The following is a 23,473-nucleotide window of genomic DNA, read 5'->3' on the forward strand; positions in this document are numbered from 1 at the left end:
ACAGGAAGGATATTAATAAGGTTGAAAGAGTGCAGAGAAGGTTTACAAGGATGTTGCCAGGACTTGACAAACTGAGTTAAAGAGAAAGGTTGAATAGGTTAGGACTTTATTCCCTGGAGCGTAGGAGAATGAGGGGTGATTTGACAGAGGTGTATAAAATTATGATGGGTATAGATAGAGTGAATGCAAGCAGGCTTTTTCCACTGAAGCTAGGGGAGGGTAAAAAAAAGGACATGAGTCAAGGGTGAAGGGGAAAAAGTTTAAAGGGAATATTAGGGGAGCTTCTTCACACAGAGAGTGGTGGGAGTGTGGAATGAGCTGTCAGATGAAATTGTAAATATGGGCTCACTTTTAACATTTAAGAAAAACTTGGACAGGTACATGGATGAGAGGGGTATGGAGGGATATGGGCCAGGTGAATGTCAGTGGGACTAGGCAGAAAAAGGTTCGGCACAGCCAAGAAGGGCCGAAGGGCCTGTTTCTGTGCTGTAATGTTCTATAGTTGTATGGTTTCCTTGACCCTGTCCGCCAGGGCCTTCTGGCTCTCCGAATTTCATTCTTAAGCTCCTTCCTGCTAGCCTTATAATCTTCTAGATCTCTATCATTACCTAGTTTTTTGAACCTTTCGCATGAACTTGTGGTCATAGATTAACACAGAAATGCTCGAGATGCTGGAAATCCCAAGCAATACGTACAAAACGCCGGAGGAACTCAGCAGGTGAGGCAGCATCTGTGGAGAGGAATGGCACCAGAGGGAGTTGATGGGGAAGTGAGGAGAAGAGAACTGGCAAATCGGGAGCCAGAGTTGGGAAGAGGAAAGAGAGAAGGGCGAGAAATTACCTAAGTTGGAGAAATCGATGTTCATACGGCCAGGTTGGGAGCTATCTAGACGGAACAGGAGGTGCTGTTCCTCCAACCCCAGAGTCTCCATCGTAGGCTATGGGCACTGGAATAAAAAACATGGTTTACCACAGGAAATCCTTCCAGTTGCGGAGGACAAGACGGTCCCTCAGTCTTCCTCGGGCCTCACTGACGTACAAGAGACTGCACCGTGAGTACCAGATACAATAGAGGACCCCGACAGACTTGCAGGTGAAGTGTTGACTCACCTGGAAGGACTTCGGGGGGGGGGGGGTCCTGAATGGTGGTGAGGGAGTGGATATAGGACTTGTCCCGCTTGCATGTGGTTAAGTGCCAGGAAGGGGAATCGATGGTCCAAGTTCTTGTTCGCACAAGGACCGTTGAGGTGGAGCGGCCACGTCCAGCAAACTGAGTCCTATCCTCCCCGAGAGCTGACAGACGACCCGCAGGCCTCCCTCCGCGGAATGCTCGGAATGAATGGGCGCTCTCCACCAATCAGTTCCAAGAGTTGCGCCGGGGTGGGGGCGGGACCTTAGCATTTTCACCAGTACGCTGCAGATCATGAGATGGAGGGGCGGGAATTGCGGCGGAACCACCAATCGTCTTCTGAGAATCCGCTTGAGAGGCGGGAGCAGCGGTGATGCAGCCAATCCGATGTAGAGGAAAGAGCCGTAGGGGCGGAACCACGTGACTACACCTATTTTCATCGGCGGCGGCGCCAAGGTCCGCCATTTTGTTCGTGAGCGGTCGGTCGGCATCGGGAGCGGGAACGGCAGCATCAGGCAGGCAAACGGGCCGGGAGTAGCAGGTAACTGGGGCTCCCGACCAGCACGCCTAGTGGCTGGGCACCCCGCCGTGCAGTGCTGGGCTCCAATCCCAGACCGATCGTGGCGGGAAAGACGCCAGCTCCCTCTCTACTAGGCCTCTACGTAGATCCTAGGCTTCGGGCCGTAACGGCCCGGTATTAGCCTCGACCCCCCGGTGTTGAAGCCTTCTCCCCGCCCGGCCGTAGCTGTCCGCTGGAGGGGCGGAGCGGCCGGGAGCTGAGGGGAGAGGAGGTGGATGCGTGGTCCCTGCGGGGCGGGCGCGGTCTGGGGATGGCGCCGCCATTTTCTCCCATGTGGGCCGAGAACAAAGAGGCGGCGTCCCGTTTCGTGAGCCCGTCGCCCCTGGCCTACAGCAGCCCCACTGCCGGCCGGGGACTCTCTACACCGCTCTCCCGCTACTTTCCGGCCGTCTGCGGCCTCGATCCTCAGATCCCCCCCAGGGCTGTGCACAAGGAGCAGGCCAGCTGAGTAATTGTGCGCCGTCTTTGTACTGCCATTGTTCACCATTGAGCTGTGAATCAACTCCTGTTTTTTTTTTGTCTTCTGGCGGTGCCTCTGCGATTTACACATGCAAAACATTGGAGGAACTCAGCAAACCTGGCGCATCCGTGGACATGAATAAACGGGCAGAATGATTGTTACTCCGCATCCAGTGTAGCATACAAACTCAATGAGCATGGAAAACACGAACATAGATACAAAAGCAATCTTATGAAATGCAATAGATAACTATTTGAGTACCTTAAGATCAGGTTAGGTACCCAAGGAGACCCTTCATCAGGACTGAAAAGGAAGGGGTGGTGAGGGATCTCGGCCCGAAACGTCAGCAGTTTATTAATTTCCATACAATGCTTCCTGACCTGCTGAGTTCCTCCAGCAGTTTGTGTGTTACTCTGGATTTCCAGCACCCGCAGAGTCCCTTGTTTAGGTTATGCCATGTCACAGGGAAAGTTGGATCCGTTTTGTAATTTGCTTTAAAAATAATCGACCCGCGCCCCTAGGCGGCGGCATCTTTGTGTCTGCTTTTGGCATCTGTTGGGAGAGAATCGGATTAATCCTGTGGTTTTAAGTAGCATTTTAACTTGTCTTTGTTACAATGCAGCATTTACGTGTTTATCCTTAGGCTTTTATTTTGGCAAGACTATTTTGTGGATTTTAAATGAGCTGTTGCTGTATTTTGTTACTTTTTGGTAATTGTAGGCTCCCTCCCACAGCTTACTGGTCTGAAATTACTTGTTCGGTAGTAATTTCAGTATTCCTCCTGTGGCATAGTGAACAATGGCACTGCTTTCAACCAGCCCTTTGTGAAATGCTAAAAGGCTAAGTGGTGTTATTGACATAACCAGTCCTTTATGTTTTCACACTTAACAGCGGCACGTTTTAGATTCTCATTCCTTAAGCCTTGAGAGTTGGCGTTGGACAGTCCTTTAATCCACCTTATTTACAGTAATGCAGAATTAGCTGGTTCAAGTGAATTCTTCAGTTTAAAAGGCTTAGTCGTTTTGATCCATAGAGAAAATTTATTATCAAAGTCCCCATATTTCATACTACGAGTTTCATTTTCTTACAATAGAACAAAGAAACAATAGAATCAATTAAAGACTGCACAGCCAGTGTGCGAAAGACAAAGCATTGTGCAAATACAAAAGGAAAAAGTAATAAATAATGGGAACATGAGTTGAATGTTTGCATTTTGAAGTTAGTCTTTTGTAGTTTTGTGTGCAGAAGCTCCCAGTAATTTACTGATACTTGTCTGGTGTTGCAGCCATGAATCATGGTTCGTGTCCTTTAGACTGCAAGGTGTATGTTGGGAATCTGGGAAATAATGGGAACAAGACTGAACTGGAGCGATCGTTTGGATATTATGGCCCTCTCCGGAGTGTGTGGGTTGCCCGAAATCCACCAGGCTTCGCTTTTGTTGAGTTTGAAGATCCACGCGATGCTTCCGATGCTGTCAGGGAGCTAGATGGAAGGTAATCTTTCTTCAAAATTCATGTCCCTTTCCAAAAACCCTTGGCGTGCTCCGCGTAATTGTGCTATTGAGGGCAGTCTAATGGAGTCGTTGCAGTTTCCCGGGTATAGTTTTGCCTCCACTATTGCTCCACCTACTGACTGGAATGAGAGACTTGCCGAATGCTTCCTTTCCAAGTGTCCATTTTGTGTGACTACAGTTTTGTGATGCTCGGCAGATATATTCTTGTGACCCAGCCGGACTATTACTAATCATAAATCTCTGGTACTAGACTGTTTGCTTCGTTGAATCCATTTTAACATTGCTCTTGCAAGTTTTAAAAAAAATCTGATCTTGGGGTTAGCACAGTGGAGGCAGGTAGACATTTGCTGATTAATGTGGTTGTGAAGGAGATGCTATTTCAGTTTAGTTTTAGATCCTAGTTGTGCAATAGAAACATTTGATCTATTTGGCACCTCTTCCAATCTTCAAAGTAAATTTATTTGCAAAATACACATACTACCCTGAAATTAATTTTCTTGCAGGCATTCACAGTAAATACAAAGAAACACAGAATCAAATGAAATACCACACGCGACAGAGACGGACAACCAGTGTGCAAAAGACAACAAATAGTGCAAATTCAAAATTTAAAAAACAAATTATAATAAATAAGTGATAAGTAATGAGAGCATGAGTTCTATAAACCTCAAAGGTGATCCAGGGTTGTGGAATCAGTTCAGTGAATGAAGCTACCCACACTAGTTCAACCTGAAGGTTGAAATGTCATTCTTCACATTTGAAATAACCATGCTGTCATTTGAGTCAAGCTTAATTACTCATGGATTTTAAAGTTGAAGTTGTAGGTTAATTGAGTGTCTGAACTGTCAAAACAGTCTCGTACCACAAAGCAAATTGGAAAGTTTTGCTCATTTTTAATTTTAAATTACTTTTAGAGGTACAATGCAGAACAGGCCCATCAAACTGCCACACAGCAAAGCCCAATTTAACCATAATCACAGGGCTATTTACAGTGACCTGCTAACCAGTATGTCTTTGGACTGTGGGAGGAAGTTGGTGCACCCGAAGGAAGTTCACAGATTCCACAGGAAGAATATACAAAGTTTGCAGATGATGTGGGTTATCAGATTCCAAGCTGTGATAATATCGCACTAACCACTACACCATCATGGTGCGCTGATGTGAGATGTATGATGTGCACTCCTCACCTACACGAAACAGTAACCAGTCTGTCCTGGGATAAGGGGGAGTGGCCACACATTGTCAGCCTAGCATTGGTCGTCAAGGTGGTACCAAGTTCCTTTGAGCCATTGAGTCACTCTGTCACTGTCTGTTATGATATCTTAATGGACAATTGTTATCTCAGGTTAAATATCAGAGTGTTTTTGTTTTTTTTATTTAGAGATACAGCATGGAATAGGCCTTACTGGCTCTTCGAGCCACACCGGCCAGCAAACCCAGATTTAACTCTTAACTTAATCACGATACAATGACCATTTAACCTAATCGGCACTTCTTTGGACTATGGGAGGAAACCAGGGGAACTGGAGATCCACGCATTCCACAGGGAGGATGCACAGAGGCTCCTTACAGAAGACGCCAGGATTGAATTCCAAACTCCTTCACCCCGAGCTGTAAGCCGTAATAGAACCGTGATAACCACTACGATACCATGGCGTACATCAATAACGTTGCCAAGATTTTCCAATCCTTGGTACCCGATTGGTCTGTGTACCTTTTGGGTTAGATTGATTTTGGAGTAGGTTAAGAGATCGCACTACACTTTGGGCTAAAGAGTATTGTTTTAAGTTCCTGGAGACAGTTTAATGGGATTCATCGCTCGAGTTCAAACGATTCTTAAATATCAAATTCAAGTTCATTTGTCATTGGGCCATCCATGAATACAGGCACACAAAACAGCGTTACTCCAGGGCCAAGGTTTAAAACTCAGTACCAGCAGTGAGACACAGCGCAAGGCACATATAAGACAGCAGTAAATGTACAGTCGCACAAAAAGATGAGAATACAATTTCCATTGCATGATTTAGATTATCCAGGGAGTCCACAAACATGAAGTTTTTGTTCTAGGTGCGTGTCCTGGCTAACAAAAATTGCCGCATAGCAGGGACTGTTTTGTATTTCCTTATTTGTAGATATTTGTTTCAGAATAACCAAGAAAAATTGTTCGTAATAGTTTAGAATCTTTGCTGTGAAATTTGCAGTGGGCTGTTGAACTTGCCTGTGTTTATGCAGGAGATGTGTGAGTGGGCAGATTCTGATTTGCTGATTTTCAGGAATCTTTGTGGCTGTCGTGTTCGTGTAGAACTCTCCAATGGCGAGAGACGCATTCGTAATCGTGGCCCGCCTCCAGCCTGGGCCCGGCGTTCCCGCGAGGATTATCGCCGTAGGAGCCCCCCAGTCCGTCGCAGGTAACATCTTTGGGCTTTGTCGTCTTGTGGTAGCTGTGCATGTAAAATTTAAGTTTCTGTAGTTTTAACTTTTTTTGTTTTAATTCATCTATTTGTTGAGATGTTTGCTTGATGTATTGGCTACTAGTGATGGGCGACATGGTTTTCAACAACAGCCTGAACTTTCACGTTGGCTTCTGTTGCATTTTGCTAAGTTTGTGCAGGCATGAACACCACGGTGTGTGAGTTGTTTGGGAAGGCACTGAGGATGCCACGATGAACCTGTCGTAGCTCTTTGCTACCTGAGCTGAGTTCTAAAGTACTGCTTTCAGAAAAGTCAAACTCCCAGTACCCAAATCTTGGGTTGGTCCAAGCAGTGAGTAATCTCGGCGTGGACTTGCCTTAACTGCTGTAATCACTGACCTGGAAGGGCACACAGTGGTAAACCTCGTCTTCCACTGTTTAGATATGTTCCCAGTATTTTCATTGATTGCCACCTCCCATCACTGCCATTACTCTAATCCTGGCGTCCTTAGTTGCTGACCCCCGTGGTTCTGGAAGTGCCCCATATGTAAATGGGGTGGTGTACTGCTGGGGCTGTTGCTACCTCTCTTTGCCACTGTTGGTTTAGAGTTTTTAACTTTGCTTATTTCACAGCATCACAATTAGTGCTCTGGTACTAAAATACTGGTGCAGAGAGGATCAGAATTGGCTTTGGGCCTTTAAGTGGATTGTTTCACCCGGGTTTTCTCAAATCCAATCTATTTTGAAGTTTGCTGTATTTTGCAGTTGGATAGTTGGTTAATTGTGGAGTCCGGTGAACTACTACTTCCAATTTCTTACCTGCCCAGCCTTTCACCGGTCTGTGCACCTGTTACCCAGAATGAATGCCAATTCTGTATCTCAGAGATCAGTGTTTTAGTAAGTGCGGCACAGTACTAGGCTTTCTGCAACTGTGATCCCTTTGGATAACTTCAACATAGGTGGAATTTCTAAAATTAAAGTTGCATTCAAATCGGACAGGTTTTTAAAGTATGTTTTTAAGGGGTGTATTGTAAGCTGGCCCTTATGTTGCCCAGATGTTAAGATAAAGATGTTCAGAATGTTTCCAAATAACATACCTTGAATTTGAACAATACTGTGTAAATGGCTGAAATTCTCTGATTTGGCGACATATTTGAGCTTCATTTGAGCTTGCTAGTACAAACCTCAGCTGGGAGTTTTTGCAGAATGCAATAACCCGAGCTGAGGTTGTTCCGGGGGTGCACTGTGCCTTGTGAAGGCACGTCGGAGCCTGCTGCACCCCAGCCAGGGTTCCTTCTGCTGTTGCTCATCAGTAGAATTTGAAGTGAGGCAGACCTCCCCCTTGGGAGGGTTTGGCAGCCAGTTGGTAATAAATGCTTGGCCTGCGGCTGAAGATTTCAATGCTGTAACTCTGGCAAACACACCTTTGTGTTGGAGATGCTGTTTAGATTCCTGATATATGGCAGAGTTGGCTGCAACTCGGGCAAATGCGTCTTCATGTTGGAGATGCTGCCTGGATTCCTGGACGTTCCGTTACAGCTGAAATGGCACGCCTCTTCCCCTTCTAGGGATGCAAATTGTGCCTGTCACCATGGAGCAGCAAGCGGCCTGGAGGCGTGTACTTCACGCTGGTTGCATTCAGAAGGAACCCTGATGAACAGGTGTAAATTACACAGCATGTTGCTGGATTCTGGCCATTTGCAATCAGATTGATAGGTTAGATATTGCTGTTTTGCATTGTCACTCATCACTAATGGCTAAAATGGGATTGGTTTTACTGATGGCTTGTGTATTGCACTATTTATTTTTAAAGTTGCATTTTATCCATTGTTATTAATAAAAATGAACCCCCCTTGCAGAGTCACCATCATGCCTCTTCTCACCACCCTTCGAACCTGCATTAGCCAGTCAACTAGCCCTTTCAGCGTCATGTGACCAGCGCGCCCCAATCAGCTTGGCTGGTGTCGGTATCACATGACCAAGGCATGTCCAGTCGTCAGGTTGCACCAACCGCCCTTTGGTTCCCAAGCATGCTGTATCTCAGCCTCTTCTCCAACCATGACCAATCGGCAGCGGCTGCCTCAACTGCCCCGCACCACTCTGGTCAAATCAGCTGTTTACTTTCTCCACAACAGCAGCCGAACACTCAGCATTTGTGTCAGCAGCCTTCGGCTAAATAAAAAGCAGGAAAAAAACCACTACACCCCCCTCTGCCAACCAAATACCACGCATCTGGCAAACCTTTTCAGCAAATTCTACCTGGCCGTCAGTCCGGCAGCCTGACCTCTCCATTTCTAGCATGTTGAAAGCCAAAAAACTAGTAAGTTTTTCCTGCTTAATACAATAGTCTACTGCTGGTATAATGGAGTAAGCTTTTTGACAAGGTAACGAGACTAGCGTTTTAGTGGGCTGGCTGTATATAGTAAACAAAAGCTTTTTAGAAGGGGCAGGATGCTTTTTTGCACTCGGGCACTGGAATGATAGCAAGCTACTTGTGCATTTTAAGCTAATGATTATCGTTAATTGATGCCTCTGATATTCTTGGCCACGAGTGCAAAAAAAAACTAGCTGGGCCAGAGTACCTCTGAAGGGAATGCTCTGCATTTGAACAGAATTGAACACGATTAAGAGTTGATTTTAATTTAAAGGACACTAAAGGATTAATATGTATACTTGATTTCTTGCTGATGACTTGTAAAATTTAATGAAGTCCCTTTTAAGTTTTGGAGACTTGCATCCATAATTACTAGCTGTTTTCTGGCCTGTGGCTATGTATTGAAGAATATGCCCACTGTTACCTCAAGACCTACTTGCTGAAAACTGGACACTTTGTCCCTTGAGAGGTGCCCTGGCCCTGGTGATGGTTAAGTGGGAATGATAACTGAAATTTATGCTGAGCTATTCAGAGTAGATAGCCACTGCTAAAAAGGGGGGGAAACAGCATGTTGGGAAAAATCATAAATGGGAAAACTGGCTGTCCAATACTGTGTCCTAAACGGGCAGTGGCCACATTGTGCCGATTGCCCAACAGTCGTCATCTTAGTGGCACTGTGATCCTAATTGCTTTTATTCCTTTGAGGACTCAGCCCTAGATTTTTCTTCCCCCACTGAGGAAAGTATACAGTGGTGGCTTCATGGGATGGTGTGTTGTTTCTGCTCAACACTGTTGGTCATGTGTATGGGGGGGGGGGCAATTGCGATGGTAGAACGTGCGTGTTCTTTACTTTTCACTGGTAATTTGGGTAGGATGTGGTAAATTTGGTAATTGTCTCTAATTTAAAGGAAACTGGGGAGTATTTACTGTTCTCTGAATTAAACTCTTTGAAAGCCACTACTGAATACAGTGTTTCCTCAAGTAAGTGAAGTTGGTTTTGCTAAGTTTATGATGCAGATGTCAGGCTCACAGGTACTGCAGAGAGTTTCTGAAATTGGACCTAAAGCCAGTTAACCCAAGCATTCGAGGTAACAGTGCAGGTCTGAAGAATATAATAATTGAATTGTAGTTTATGTCGATGTCAAAGTGCATTGCTATGATGGGACACCTTGTGCACCTTGGTGTTCTCGGCGTTGGACATTGGGCAGGAAGAAAATTTATGCTGGGGCATTTTTCCTCATTTAGCCAACTAAACTGTTGAGCCACTGCAATTTGAGCTTTTCATCTCCTGGCATGAAATTGCTAGTACTGGGAACATATCCAAGACCTAAAGCAAGGTCAAAAGTTGCAAACCAGTGGACTAGATTGGAATGTTTTCCATTCCTGCTGTTAACCAATGGATTCCTCTAATTTTGGAACACACAGTGTGCTATTGATTTGTCCCATCATAGCAAAGATTTTGTAGAGCTGCGATTACACCAATGCAGGGTTTTTGGGGATTGTTTCATCGAGGGCAAGCCCATTGAAAGCTGAGTAGTCAGCTGAATTAATTCAGCAATTGGGTTTCATTTACTTTGCTTCTCTACCTGTGACATGGTTGTGCATCAACCATACAGTTCTCCATTGTTCTGTGATTTTGATTCCTGCGATGATTTATTTCTTTGCAAGATGGCTGAAGAAAGGAAAACCCTGCAATGGTCTTATTTTGAAACTTATTCATTGTCACCTTGTAGATTACTTTAATCTTTAAAAACAGATTTTTGTGCAGGCGTTTGTCGGGCCTCAGGTGCAGTAATTAATTTGCCTTTATTAGTGAGTTGGGTTATTGGGACCGGCTGTGGTGCTTCACACCAGTCACTGTAGTGATTGTCGTTGGTTTCCTTCCTCACTAATTCCCCTCTCGCTCCTAGATCACCGCCTCGCCGGAGGAGCTTTAGCAGAAGCCGCAGCAGGTACGTGTGGTATTACCGCCAGGCTGTCATTTTAGCGGCAAGGTTTGCCTCAGTTTGGTCTCAGCCTTCCCAAACATTCTGTTCCAAGCATCATAATCACACACAAGTTGTGGTGCAGATGCTGGAGGAACTCAGCAAGTCTGTTAAAGGCCTTGGCCTGATACGTTGCTGTTAATTCCACTACATAGATGCTGCCTGACTTGCTGAGTTCTTCTAACATTTTGTGAGTGTTGTATCAGTCTTTTTAACGTCAGCTCTTGTTCCTGCCTTATCTCTGAAGTGGAACCTTGTGTGCTTCACTAATCTTTGTCTCAAAGTTCGCCATTTTCCAAAGTCTGAAGTCAGTCTCTGGCTGCTTTAAAGCACTGAGTCTTTAAACTAGCATAAGTGTATGTTCGATCCAAGTAACTAACCTCGGGTTGTTAGATGAGCCTAGAACAGTACAGGCTCTGCAGCCCATGATATGCCAGCCTTTAAAACTTCTCAGATCAACCTGACCCATCCTACATAGCCCTCCATTTTTCTATCATCCTTGTCTCTTAAATGTCCCTAGTGTATCTGCCTGTACTATACCTGGCAGTGTTCCACACATCTGGTGCTTTGTGAACCAAACTTATATCTGAACTCCTCCTCCCCCCCCACCCCCAAAAGTTCCCTCCAATCACTTTAAAATGACACACCCTTCATATTAATCATTTGTAACTTGGGGAAAAATCTCTGGCTGTCTATTTGATCTATTCCTCTTATTTGACACCTTTGTCAAGTCAGTTCTCATCCTCAATGTATTTTTGATCTCATAACATGTTTTCATTTTGCTCTAGGTCCCTCTCAAGGGATCGCAGGAGAGAGAGATCCCTGTCTAGGGAGAGGAACCATAAGCAATCTCGCTCATTCTCCAGGTCTCGCAGGTAAGTTAGAATGCTCGCAATGAGGAGGATCAGTGGGGTTAAAGGATTAACTTTATTCACTATATACATTTAGATGGATTAGGAATTTGTGTGTAGGTTAATGTGCGATATGCAGCACAAAATAACATAGAATAATTTTTTTTAAGGTTAAAGGGTTTAATGTGTGTAAATGCATGAATACCAGGCATGTATTTACAATGTAAGCAGCATTATAAATATGCCTTGGGGCATCAGGGTAGTGTAGTAGTTAATGTGATGCTATTATAGTAGCTTGGGGTGATGGCACTTTCTCTGAGAAGTTTGTATGTCTTCGTGAGCACATGGATTTTCTCTAGGTGCTCTGGTTTCCCCTACATTGCCTGAGGCATATTGTCCTGTGATTAGTCTAGGGTTAAATGGATAGGTTGCTGTGCTCATGAGGCCAGAAGAGCCTACTTTTTGCTGTATCTTGAAATAAATGTTGAAATAATAGTTGGTTTACAGTGCAGTGATGAGGTACAGGCTACAGACAGACATACTTTATTGATCCGGGGGGAAATTGGGTTTCGTTACAGCCGCACCAACCAAGAATAGTGTAGAAATATAGCAATATAAAACCATAAATAATTAAATAATAAGTTAATCATGCCAAGTGGAAATTAGACCAGGACCAGCCTATTGGCTCAGGGTGTCTGACACTCCGAGGGAGGAGTTGTAAAGTTTGATGGCCACAGGTAGGAATGACGACTTCCTATGACACTCAGTGTTACATCTCGGTGGAATGAGTCTCTGGCTGAATGTACTCCTAGGATGACTGATCAGATTAACTGCCTCTTTCAAGCGAAGGATGCTTGCTTTGTTTTCAGGTAAATTTTGTCAGACTATTATTTTAGTTTTAGTCCCATTTCATTTTGCAGAACTTGATCATTCATAATGTGAGTTATGTAATTTACACCTATACTAGAGTATGCACATTTTTCTGTAATGTCTAGGTATAGAAGGTATTTTGGATAACTGAGTTCTTTAGAATTACCGAGATACAGTTATAATGAAGTCGACTCTGTTTTAAACCAGTTTCCTTTTCTCTTATTTCAGCCGCTCCAGGTCAACTGATAGGAAATGAATCTGAAGCATAGTGGCCTTTGAAGATCGTGTACAGACTGTTGGAGTTGTTAAGAATGTGATTGCATTTGTTTATTAGACTCTTCAGACATGCAGTTAAGCATTTTTTACCCTGTTTTAGCAGTTAGTTCATCGTGTTTTCTTGTACTCCATAATGTAACCAGTGATCAGATTTTCAGATGTAGAAATTCAGTCATGTGAGTTGCAAGCAGAGTTTGTTTTTTATATAAAGGCAGGAACTAAATTGTGGGCAGATGTTGAATCCTTGTACAAGGGTTGGCTTGCTAGAACTGCTAAGCTTGTCCATCTTCAGTTGATGAGAATTTCACCCCTGCCCCATCTTCCCACAAGCAAGTCTGACCAGCCGTAGTTTTTGTTCATTTCTTGGTTATTGTCCAAGCTTGAGGGCTTTCTAACATAACACAACAGCACTCCTGTGCCGTGCAATCTGAGGGTTGGGTGCTGTAATTGTTTTTTTGTACGTACTCTTTGTGTTTCCTAAAATACCTGCAAGATGTTAAAACTGTAGTATAACTGTTTGTAAATCCTGCACCTGTTAGTTTGTAGTAGATTTCATTAGTGTAGTGACTCGGGGGCATTATTTGGAGGTGAATAATTATAGAATGGGTGACAGCAAGATTTTGCAATATTCCAGTATTTGGGGAAATGTTCCTTTAAGTTCAACAGAAGATCAGAACATTAAAGAGTTAGCAGGTTTTTAAAGGGATTTGTGGTGTGGTAACTCTTTGGACTGGTAAACTTAATCTAGAAAGTGATATTTCTATCAGTTTTCCCTGCATAAATTTCACAGAATTGGCTACAGTGTTGGGGGAGAAGTGTTTTGTATTTGTGGTACAGTTAATTCCTAATCTGAAAACTGCTGTTTATTATGTCGGAAAAGCTGGTGCTTAATCTTTCCCTTGTTAACGACTGCGTTGTAAATACCTGCGCTGCCCTGCTGTGTATTTTGCCCACTGGAGATATGAGAAATTGGAGCAATACGTTTCCTCCTTCATGATCTGAATCCTGTTGTGACATGCGCCATTTGTTTGCTGTTTTGTGACTTTCTTGGAAATAAACTTTGGTTACACATTTTCTGTAGTAGTTCTTTGGCTTTTGTTTAGTGTGACAACTTGGGGTGATAGTCATAGAACACTACAGCACAGAAACAGGCCCACAAACCCCCTCCCTGCCATGTACTTAACCAGATATCTTAAATGTTGAAATCAAACCCACATCAATCTCGTCTGGTAGCTTGTCCTACACTCTCGCCACCCTCTGAGTGAAGAAGTTCTGCCTTAAAACATTTCACCTTTAACCAATGACCTCTAGTTGCCTAGCCCAACCTCTGAAAAAAGCCTGCTTGCATTTACCCTGTCTACACCCCTCATAAGTTTGTATACCTGTATTAAATCTCCCCTATAGTTTAGGTCCTCCAGTTCTGGCAACATCCTGGTAAATTTACTCTCTCAATCTTATTTACATCTTTCCGGTAGGTATGTGACCAAAACTGCTCATAATTCTCCAAATTAGGCCTCACTGGTGTCTTGTGCAACTTCAATGTAACATCCTATCTCCTGTATTCAGTACTTTTATTTATGCAGGCCAATGTCCCAAATCTTGATTTACAACCCTGTTGACCTGTGACACCACTTTTAATGAATTATGGACCTGTAAACCCAGATGCCTCTGTTCTATGCACACCTCAATGCCCTACCACTAAATGTGTAAGGCTACCTGGTGAGTGCAAAACCTCTCATTGTTTGCATTAAATTGCATCTGCCATTTTTCTATCTGGTCCAGATGCTGCTGCAAACTCTGTTAGTCTTCCACAAATTTGCTGATCCAGGTTACCACATTATTGCTATAGATGACAGACAAGCAACAGACCCAGTTGTCCACTAGTCATAGCCCTCCAGTCAGGCAACCATCTACATAGAACCATTTTGGTTTCTTCCATCAGGGACCTTGTCAAATACCTTTAAAGTCTATGTAAACAACATCCACTGCCTTGCCTTCATCAGCTTTGCTAGTGACTTCCTTGAAAAGATTGGTTAGACAAGACCTATCATGCACAAGTCCATGTTCACTATTCCTAATCAGTCTGGATATACAACTATATCCAGTCCCTTGGAATACCTTCCAAAAACTTCCCCACTACTGATGTCAAGATTACTGGCCATCAATTTCCTGGCTTAATCTTAGTTTTTATTAAACAATCACTATCCTCCAGGACCTCATCCGTGACTAAAGATGTTATAAATATCTGTGCTAGGGCCCCTGTAATTTCTGCACTAAATCTACAGTTGTAGCAGCAATTCAGGAGTAGGTAAGGTTTCCAAACTGAAAAACAAAAACGAGGTAAAATTGCTGCGGGGGTGGTTTCAGAGTTCCAGATTATAGTGCGTGTATGTCAACCCTGAGATTCATTTGCTTGTGGGTAAATGCAAGAAACAGAATTAATGAAAGTCTGCACCCAACAGGATGGGCAAACAACCAATGTGCAGTACATAACAAATTGTGCAAATACAAAAAGAAAAATAAATAATAAATACTGAGAATATGACATGATGAGCCCAGGAAAGTGAATCCCCAAGCAAAGCTGCAGGAGCTGATGGTTGAGGGGTAATAACTTACTGAACCTGGTGGTGTGGGTTTTGAGGCTCCTGTACCTCCTTGTGGGAAAGCCAGGATGGTGGAGGTCCTTGATGGATGCTGCTTTCCTGCGACAGCGCTCTGTGTAGATGTGCTCTTCCCCCGATGGAACAGCAGCTTGGCAGAGTTTTAAAACGACCTGAGAGATTTGGGACAAATTGCAACACAATGTAGAACAGTACAGCACAGGAACAGGGCTCTTCATAGCAACATCAGCTCTCAGATGAGCTGCTTTCAATCACCAGTGAGGTGAAGCGCCCCACTGCCTTGTGGCTTCAGCAGCCATGGTTTGGTCCTGAGTGGTAGTGATGAGTTTAACCATTCTCCCCGTGATAGTGGGGTCCACCACTGTTCCCTCCACATCCCAAGTTCATGCCACTTGGTAAGTAATTGGCTGCGTAGATCACAGCAGCTGTGGTGTTCCATGGGTTGTAAGTGAATTGTGGGAAGGGCATAAACCAGGCTAAGAACTGGTTTGAAGTTGCCAGGTGAGGCTCTACAAATTTAGATCTAAAATTGTGCATCTGGTTGGGCAGGGCATGCTGTTCATGGCCCAAACTCCATTCTGAGATGTGCAAAGCATTCCCACTGGCTCCTGGGGTTCCCTGGCCCATAACCACTCCTAAGAACTTCAATGGCAATGAGCTCTCAGCTGTGTATCAGAGCTCAGTCATGGTAGGAGTGGACACCTCACAAAATATTCCTTACACAAGGTTCAAGATACATTTATTATCAAAGTACATATATGTCACCATGTACTACCTTGAGATAGACTTTCCTGTGGAAAAAAATACGATAGAATTTATGAGCAATTTAATGTGAAGAATGAAAACCAATGTGTAAAAGCAGTCAAGCTGCAAATAAAATTACCACTGAGAGCATGAGTTGTAGAAGTCCTTGAACTACAACCTACAGACTTTCAGAGTAGAGGTGAGTGAAGTTATCCAGGCTGGTTCAGGAACCTGGTGGCTGTAGGGTAATAACTGCTCCCGAACCTGGTGGTTTAAGGCTCCTGTATCTCCTGCCTGATGGTAGTGGTGAGAAGAGAGCATAGCCTGGATGGTGGGGGATCATTGATGACATGATGCTGAATTTAGTCAAGAAAAAAAGGAAAAGTATGCAAAGGTTCGGAAGTTAGGATCAAATGAAGCACATGAGCAAAAAGAAGTCAAAAAAGAACTAAAGAAGGGAATTATGAAAGCCAGGAGAAGCCATAAAAAGTCCTTAGGAAGTGGAATTCAGGTGAATCCTAAGGCATTCTATACATACATCAAGAGTAAGAGGATAACTAGGGAGAAGATGGGACCACTCAAAGATAAAGGAAGGAACATTTACTTGGATGCAGAGAATGTGAGAGGTATTTAATGAGTACTTACCAAGGAAAAGGACATGGAGTACTGAGTGTTCGGTATTTAAGGTCAAGCAGGAGGAAGTGTTGGGCTTGTATCAGGATCCCCAGGGCCTGATGGGATTTACCCTAGGTTATTGAAAGAGACGAGACAAGATTGTTGGGCCCTTGACCAATGTCTTTGTGTCCTCTCTAGACACAGGCGAGGTCCCAGAGGATTGGCAAGTGGCTAACGTACCTCTATTTAAGAAGGAAACAAGGGAAAATCCTGGGAATTATAGACTGGTGAGGCTCACATCAGTTGTAGGGATAGTGCTGGAGAAATTTCTTGGGATAACTGAGCATTTGGAAATCCGTGGCCTAATTAGGGTGAGCTAGAATGGCTTTGTGTGTGGCAGGTCGTGCCTTACCAATGAATCTTTTGACAAGGTAATGAGAATAGGGCAGTGAATGTTGTCCACATTGATTTTAGTAAAGCATTTGACCAAGTCCCTCACGGGAGGCTAATCCAGAAGATTAAGATGCATGGGATCCCCAGCGAAACGGCTGTTTGGATTCAGAACTGTCTTATTCATTGAAGTCCTCCCCACAACTGAGCATATCTACATGGAGTGCTGTCGCAGGAAAGCAGTATCCATCATCAAAGACCCTTCTCTTCCTCTGCCATCAGGAAGGACATACAGGAGCCTCAGGACCCACACCACTAGTTTCAGAAACAGTTATTTCCCTTCAGCCATCAGGCTCTTGAACCAAAGGAGAGAACTTCACTCAACTTCACCTTCCCCATCACTGAATTGTTCCCACAACCTACGGACTCACTTTCAAGGACTCTTCATTTCATGTTGTTGATATTTACCATAAGGCATCCGTTAGTCTCGCGAGACCATGGATCTGCACCTGGAAAGTCTTGCTTCAGTCTGCGTTGGTAGAGTAGCGTCCCCCTCCAGGGCTCAGGCCTGGGCAGGGTTGTATGGAAGACCGGCAGTTGCCCATGCAGCGAGTCTCCACTCTCCACACCACCGATGTTGTCCAAGGGCAAGGTAAGGGCCGATACAGCTTGGTACCAGTGACGTCGCAGGAATTGCCAGAATGAGGTTGAAGGCAACGTCAGACTGCCTTAGGGACTCCAGCTCCAGATTTGTCCTCAGGGTTTACTCCCGAAGCCTTTCCCATGAGTGGGTATGGCTGCAAGACAGCAGAGGTTTGAAATCAACAGTTTTCCCTCTCTTAGATGGATTGCCTTCCCAGACTGACAAGCTCCATCTACCCGAAGTACTGGTTTTAAGGTGCCAGATTCCGTCTTTGCCCCTTCTCCTGTCAGTAGAAACAGTTACACCGGGCTTAGAGGCTAAGCCACACGAGAAGACCAGGAGTTGGACTTGGTTGTCAGAGGCTATTTGAGGCGCATGCCGTGAGGAGCACTTTTAGGTAGTGGGAGCTTATCCTCACTACCACTCCTCGACTTGACAACCATAATACATGCTTAATTATATTCTTATGTCTGTTTTTCTATCTGGACAGTTTGTTTTCTTTTGCACACTGGTTGTTTGTCCTTCCTATATACACTTCTGTAATAAATTTACTTTGAACTTTGAATATTTTGAGATAATTTTACAGGTCTGTAGACTCCTGATCTCTGTGACTAATTCATCAGTCCTGCAGTTATTTTCACCTGTGTGCCTGGACTTAGCCCACACTCTGTGTCAATATCGTATGTACATACCTTCTTTCCCTTTCCCTCCCAGCAAGGTGTTGACTCCCACTGTGTTACAGTACCACTGGCCACATGACCACTACTCATGACAGGAGGCATTGGCTAGTGTCAATCCACTGACCCAATCATAATCATAGAACACAGAAACTCATAGGACAGTGCAGACCATTTGGCCCACAATATTGTCGTCGTCTTCTCCTTAAGTCGTAGACCGCTGACCAGACTCACCAGATTCCTTTGTCTTGGACCAGTCTTTCAAATTGTCACCAGCTGTAACCCATCTTCGAAGCTCCTTCCTTTCAAAGGATGAGTACTCTGGAGCCTCTCTTGCCATCTCAGTAGCTCTGGGGTTTTATGGGACAGGGTTGCTAGTCCCAGGCCCAACCCTCCTCCTTACACAACCAAGCTTGGCCCCATCCATGGTGAAGTTCCACAATGTTGAGCCAACCTTTTAACTCCCACCAAGATCAATCACACCCTTCCCTTCTACACAGCCCTCCACTTTTCTATCATCCATGTGCCTGTCTTAAGTGGTTTAAATGTCCCTGTTGTATCTGCCTCTACCACCACCCCTGGCAGGGTGTTCATTGTCCATTCACAAATGAGATGGTAGTGGGGAATCGACTGTTCTTTATGACGGAGGGGAAGGACCTGTTCCTAAAATGTTGAGTGTGTGCGTTCAGGCTCCTGCACCTCCTCCCTGATGGCAGCAATGAGAAGAGGCCGTGTCCTGGGGGACAGGGGTCCTCAACCCTGGGTTAAGGAGCTGTCCTGGATGCTGGGGAGGCTGGTGCTTGTGATGGAGCTGGCTGAGTTTACAACTTTCTGCAGCTTTTTCCAATGCTGTGCAGTGGCCCCTCCATAACAGTTAGAATGCTCTCACTATAGTGCTTGTGCAGGAGTCCTTGGTGACACACCGTATCTCCTCAAACTCCTAATGAGATATCGCTGTTGGTGTGCCCTCTTTGTGATTGCTTAGATTAGGTCATTCAATCTACGGGAAAAGAACAAATGTTGAGTACTCACAATATTGATGCAGACTGCGGTTAAAGGGTGTGGAGCCAACACACAGAGGTGGTGCTGCAACTTTGACTTAAGATCCCTGGGCCCTCTGGACCAGAGGCCACGTGTTGAAGCTGAGAGGGGGTAGGTTCAAGGGGTGAGTTTTTTACTCAGAGAGTGGTGGATGCCTGGAATGCGCTCTCTGGTATGGTGGTAGAGGCAAATATATTAAAGGCTTTTAAGAGACGCTGGAATAGGCACGTGGATGTGAGGAAGATGGAGGGATATGGACACGGTGTAGGAAGGAAGGGTTAGCGTTCGGGTGCTTTTGATTTGCTCTTTAGCTGGTTTGGCACAACATTGAGGGGCCGATTGGCCTGTTCCTGTGCTGCACTCTTATGTTGGTGAGGCCGACAGTGAGGGATCTTGGCTGTCGCGTGGATTAGGCCCACGTTCAGGATCTCCTGTTGCACTCACCAAGGAAGAAAACGGCAAAACATAAAACTAATTGAAAGAAAAGCACGGAGCTGTAAGTGTATGTATCAATGTACTGCAATGCGTGATGTAACTTAAAAAGAATGCTTAATCAAACAATATATTTACAAAATCACTCAAATATTACTGAATACACAACACCTCCCTGCTTAGCTTTAAACTCCATCTCAATATAGAGTGTATCTCATCTCAAATATGTATACACACACACACACACACACACACACACACACACACACATAAACATAAATATTCGGTATCCTATACAGCTGCTATATACTCACCCACAGCATAGTAAAAATTGCCCCATTCAGGCCTAAAGATTTAATCACCACGGAGCATTTCTTACTCTTGTGGGGTAACATCATTGAATTAGACATAAAGCATTGGAGCAGAATTAGGCCATTTGACCCATCGAGTCTGCTCCACCATTTCATCATGGCTGATCCATTTCCCTTCAACCCATTCTCTTGCCTTCTACCTGTATCCCTTCATGCCCTGACTAATCAAGAACCTTTCAACCTCCGCCTTAAGTATACCCAATGACTTGGGCTCCACAGCTGCCTATGGCAACGAATTCCACAGATTCACCACCCTCTGGCTAAAGAAATTCCTCCTCATCTCTGAATGGATGTCCCTCTATTTTGAGGGTGTGCTGTCTGGTCCTAGGCTCCCCCACTATAGGAAATATCATCTCCACGTCCTCTCTATCTGGGCCTTTCAACATTTAGCAGGTTTCAGTGAGATCCCCCTCATTCTTCTGAATTCCAGTGAGTACAGGCCCAAAACCATCAACTGCCCCCTCATATAATAAGCCTTACATTCCAGGGATCATTTTCATGAACCTCCTTTAAGCCCCCTTCCAACGTCAGCACATTCTTTCTTAGAACGGTCCCCAAAACTGCTCACAATACTCCAAGTGAGGCCTCACCAGTGACTTATAAAGTTTCAACATTACATCCTTGCTTTTATATTCTAGCCCTCTTGACATGAATGCTAATGTTGCATTTGCCTTTCTCACCACAGACCCAACCTGCAAATTAACCTTAAAATCTCTGGGCACTGTGGACCTTAGTCAGGAAGAATGTTAAGTTCCTGATTAGTCAGGTATTAAAAGTTATGGGAAGAATAGGGCTGAGAGGGAAAATAACGTCAGCCATGATGGAGCAGACTGGATGGGCTGAATGGCCTGTTTCAGCTCCTATGTCTTATGGTCTAAAGGTTTAAAGAGATATGGGGTCTAATGTGGACAAATAGCTCAACTGTTTCCCATAGTGGGGGGAGTCTAGGACCAGAGGACGCAGCCTCAGAATAGAGGGAAGTTCCTTTAGAACGGAGATGAGGAGGAATTTCTTTAGCCAGAGGATGGTGAATCTGTGGAATTCAATGCTACAGATGGCTGTGGAGGCCGAGTCATTGAGTTTACTTAAAGCGAAAGTTGATAGGTTCTTGATTAGTCAGGGCACCAAAGGTTACGGGGTTGAGAGGGATAATAAATCCACCATGACGGAGTGGCCTAATTCTCCCGGTTTTCATGCTCTATTGGTGTTGTAGGAGGTGCTCTGTGGTATTCTGTTTCTGACGTAGTGTTAGTGACGTTCAGGCGCTTCACTCCCAAAGACTCCGAGACGCAGTAGAGTAGCAGCACGATAGGATAGCGGCCATCACGATGTTTTACAGCACCAGGGACCCGGGTTCAGTTCCCTCAGCCGTCTGAAAGGAGTGTGTATGCTCTCACTGCGGCTGTGTGGGTTTCCTCCCACAGTCCAAAGACCTACAGACACATGGGTGTAATGGGGGGGGGGGGGGAATTGGGGGGGTTGCACAGGTTCACTGGGCCAGAAGGATCTGTTACCATGTTGTAAGTCCAGAAATCTAAATCTAATCTAGTGAAAATGTTTTCTATCTATTCTCAGTTTTGAAAATGCCGATCAAATCATCCTGTAAACATGTAAATTGTGGGGAAAGCAATGTCTTTTGTATTATTTCTCCTTGTAATGTGTGCTTGAGAGACCAGATATCCTTCTGGCTTGTGGCGTTTGTCTGACGCGGCAGTGCATGGAATATAGTGCTGAGGCTACATCCAGCCCACGGGTCTGCCTCGAGCTGGCACTTGCCTGCGCACACCATCGGACACCTGATCTGGGAGCAATGCCATCACTCACATTAAATATTCAAACACCATTCATTATTCATTTTGCTGTTAATGTTTTCTAAACAAAACTTTTAAACGACATCTGTAAGTTCGCTAAGTAAAATGGGACGGTCAAGAATAGCAAATTGGTTGCTTGGGATCGCTCTGTACAATCCTCACTCCACCCCAGTATCCCAATGGAGTGAGGAAAATTGGAGAGCCCTCACACACAGAGATCTCTACCCCCACCCCCACCCCCACCCCATTGCAAGCTGGCAGAATTACAGCACCAAGTCAGAATATCTTTATTACCAAAACTACGTACACCACCTTGAGATTCATTTCCTTGCAGGAAACAAATTAAATTTATGATAAACGGTAAATACACAAAGACTAACAAACAACCCATGTGCAAAAGGAGAGAAATTGTGTGATTAAATAAAACTGAGAACATGAGGTGTAGAGACCTTGAAATTGAGTCTGTGGGCTGTGCAATCAGTTCAGGGTTGCAGTGAGTGAAGTTATCCCGTTTGGTTGAGGGGTAATAACTGTACCTGAACCTGGTGGAGTGGTTCCTGAGACTCCTGTACCTTCTTCCTGATGGCAGCAGTGAGAAGAGAGCATGGCCTGGGTGGTGGGGGTTGCTGGTGACGGGTGCTGCTTGTAAATGAGTTCAGTGGTGGGAAGGGTTTTACCTGTGACGGAGCAGGCTGTGTCCACCACATGTACAAATAAAGCTAATCTTTTTATCTTCATCTGTCTGAACTTTTAGAGGGTGCAAACTCAACAACTTTCAAAACCCAAGAAGTTCAACTTTATTATAAGTGCGTGTATGTTACGATATACTACCTGGAGATTAATTTCCTTGCAGGCCTTTAGAGGGAAAGGAAATATGATAGAGCTGTACCTAAACTATCCATAACTGCATGATGATTGATAAACGGCCAATGTGCAAAAGAAGAGAAACTGCAAATAACAGTGAAAACTGAGAACTTGAGTAGCAACCGTGTAATAGGGTAAGCTGATAGCCTCATCCCCTCATTTGGGACCATTCCAGATTGATTGAGGAATGGGCCCCTCCCTCTAACTGTGCTGTGAGCTACAGTTTTAAGGCTGCACAATCCCAACAGGGAGCCCCTGTGATATTGTTCCTCAACCCTCAGACTGCTGGTTAAAGCAGTTTCATTAGCCAACAGTCACTTGCTAACTGTTACTCAGACCACTAGCAGTAACCTGCTTGTTACTCAGTGAAACACAGTCCCATGATCTGATTGATTTCCAAACTTGCTGATGAGATCAGTTTGTAGTCCTCATCTCAGTAACCCATAAACACAGTGCTTACTCGTGTTATAAGGCAGTAAAAACCATAAGACATAGGAACAGAATTAAGTCATTCAGCCTATCCAGTCTGCTCTGTCATTCCATCATTGCTGATTAACTATCCCTCTCAACCCCGTCCTCCTGCCTTCTCCCCAGAGCCCTTAATGCTCTGACTAATCACCTTAAATATTCTCAGTGAATTGGCCTCCACAGCCGTCTGTGGCAATGAATTCCATAGATTTACTACACTCTCTCTCGTGTCCCCCTCTGATCTGGTAAACTCTCCTCTCCTATCAAATTCTTCAACAACCTATCAACTATCCTTCATCTATCACTTGCCAGCTTCTTACTTCATCTCCCTCCCTCTACCCACCCACC

At 44.6% G+C, this 23,473-nt stretch overlaps 1 protein-coding gene across 2 annotated transcripts; it reads left to right on the top strand.

Annotated features, from left to right (window-relative positions):
* Positions 1-1,543: 1,543 nt before the first annotated feature.
* Positions 1,544-13,519, top strand: srsf3b (serine and arginine rich splicing factor 3b). 2 transcript variants are annotated; one of them, XR_012099956.1, is made up of 6 exons: positions 1,544-1,669; positions 3,454-3,661; positions 5,955-6,089; positions 7,952-8,412; positions 10,377-10,418; positions 11,240-11,326. XR_012099956.1 is itself a non-coding variant. In XM_073054019.1 (6 exons), exons 2-6 carry the CDS (start codon positions 3,456-3,458, stop codon positions 12,426-12,428), a joined length of 498 nt encoding a protein of 165 aa, XP_072910120.1. In that variant the 5' UTR covers positions 1,544-1,669; positions 3,454-3,455; the 3' UTR covers positions 12,429-13,519. The 2 variants fall into 2 exon arrangements, 1 of the variants encoding a protein (XP_072910120.1); XM_073054019.1 differs by lacking the exon at positions 7,952-8,412 and adding an exon at positions 12,401-13,519.
* Positions 13,520-23,473: the final 9,954 nt, after the last annotated feature.

Source organism: Hemitrygon akajei, chromosome 8 (genome assembly GCF_048418815.1).
Source record: "Hemitrygon akajei chromosome 8, sHemAka1.3, whole genome shotgun sequence".
Lineage (NCBI taxonomy): Eukaryota > Metazoa > Chordata > Chondrichthyes > Myliobatiformes > Dasyatidae > Hemitrygon > Hemitrygon akajei.

Excerpts from the sequence above, each read along its gene's own strand:
- srsf3b (XM_073054019.1), top strand. The coding sequence starts at position 3,456 with ATGAATCATGGTTCGTGTCCTTTAGACTGCAAGGTGTATGTTGGGAAT. Across the intron at positions 6,090-10,376 it reads AGCCCCCCAGTCCGTCGCAG|ATCACCGCCTCGCCGGAGGA; the intron begins GTAACATCTTTG and ends TCTCGCTCCTAG. Across the intron at positions 11,327-12,400 it reads TCATTCTCCAGGTCTCGCAG|CCGCTCCAGGTCAACTGATA; the intron begins GTAAGTTAGAAT and ends CTCTTATTTCAG.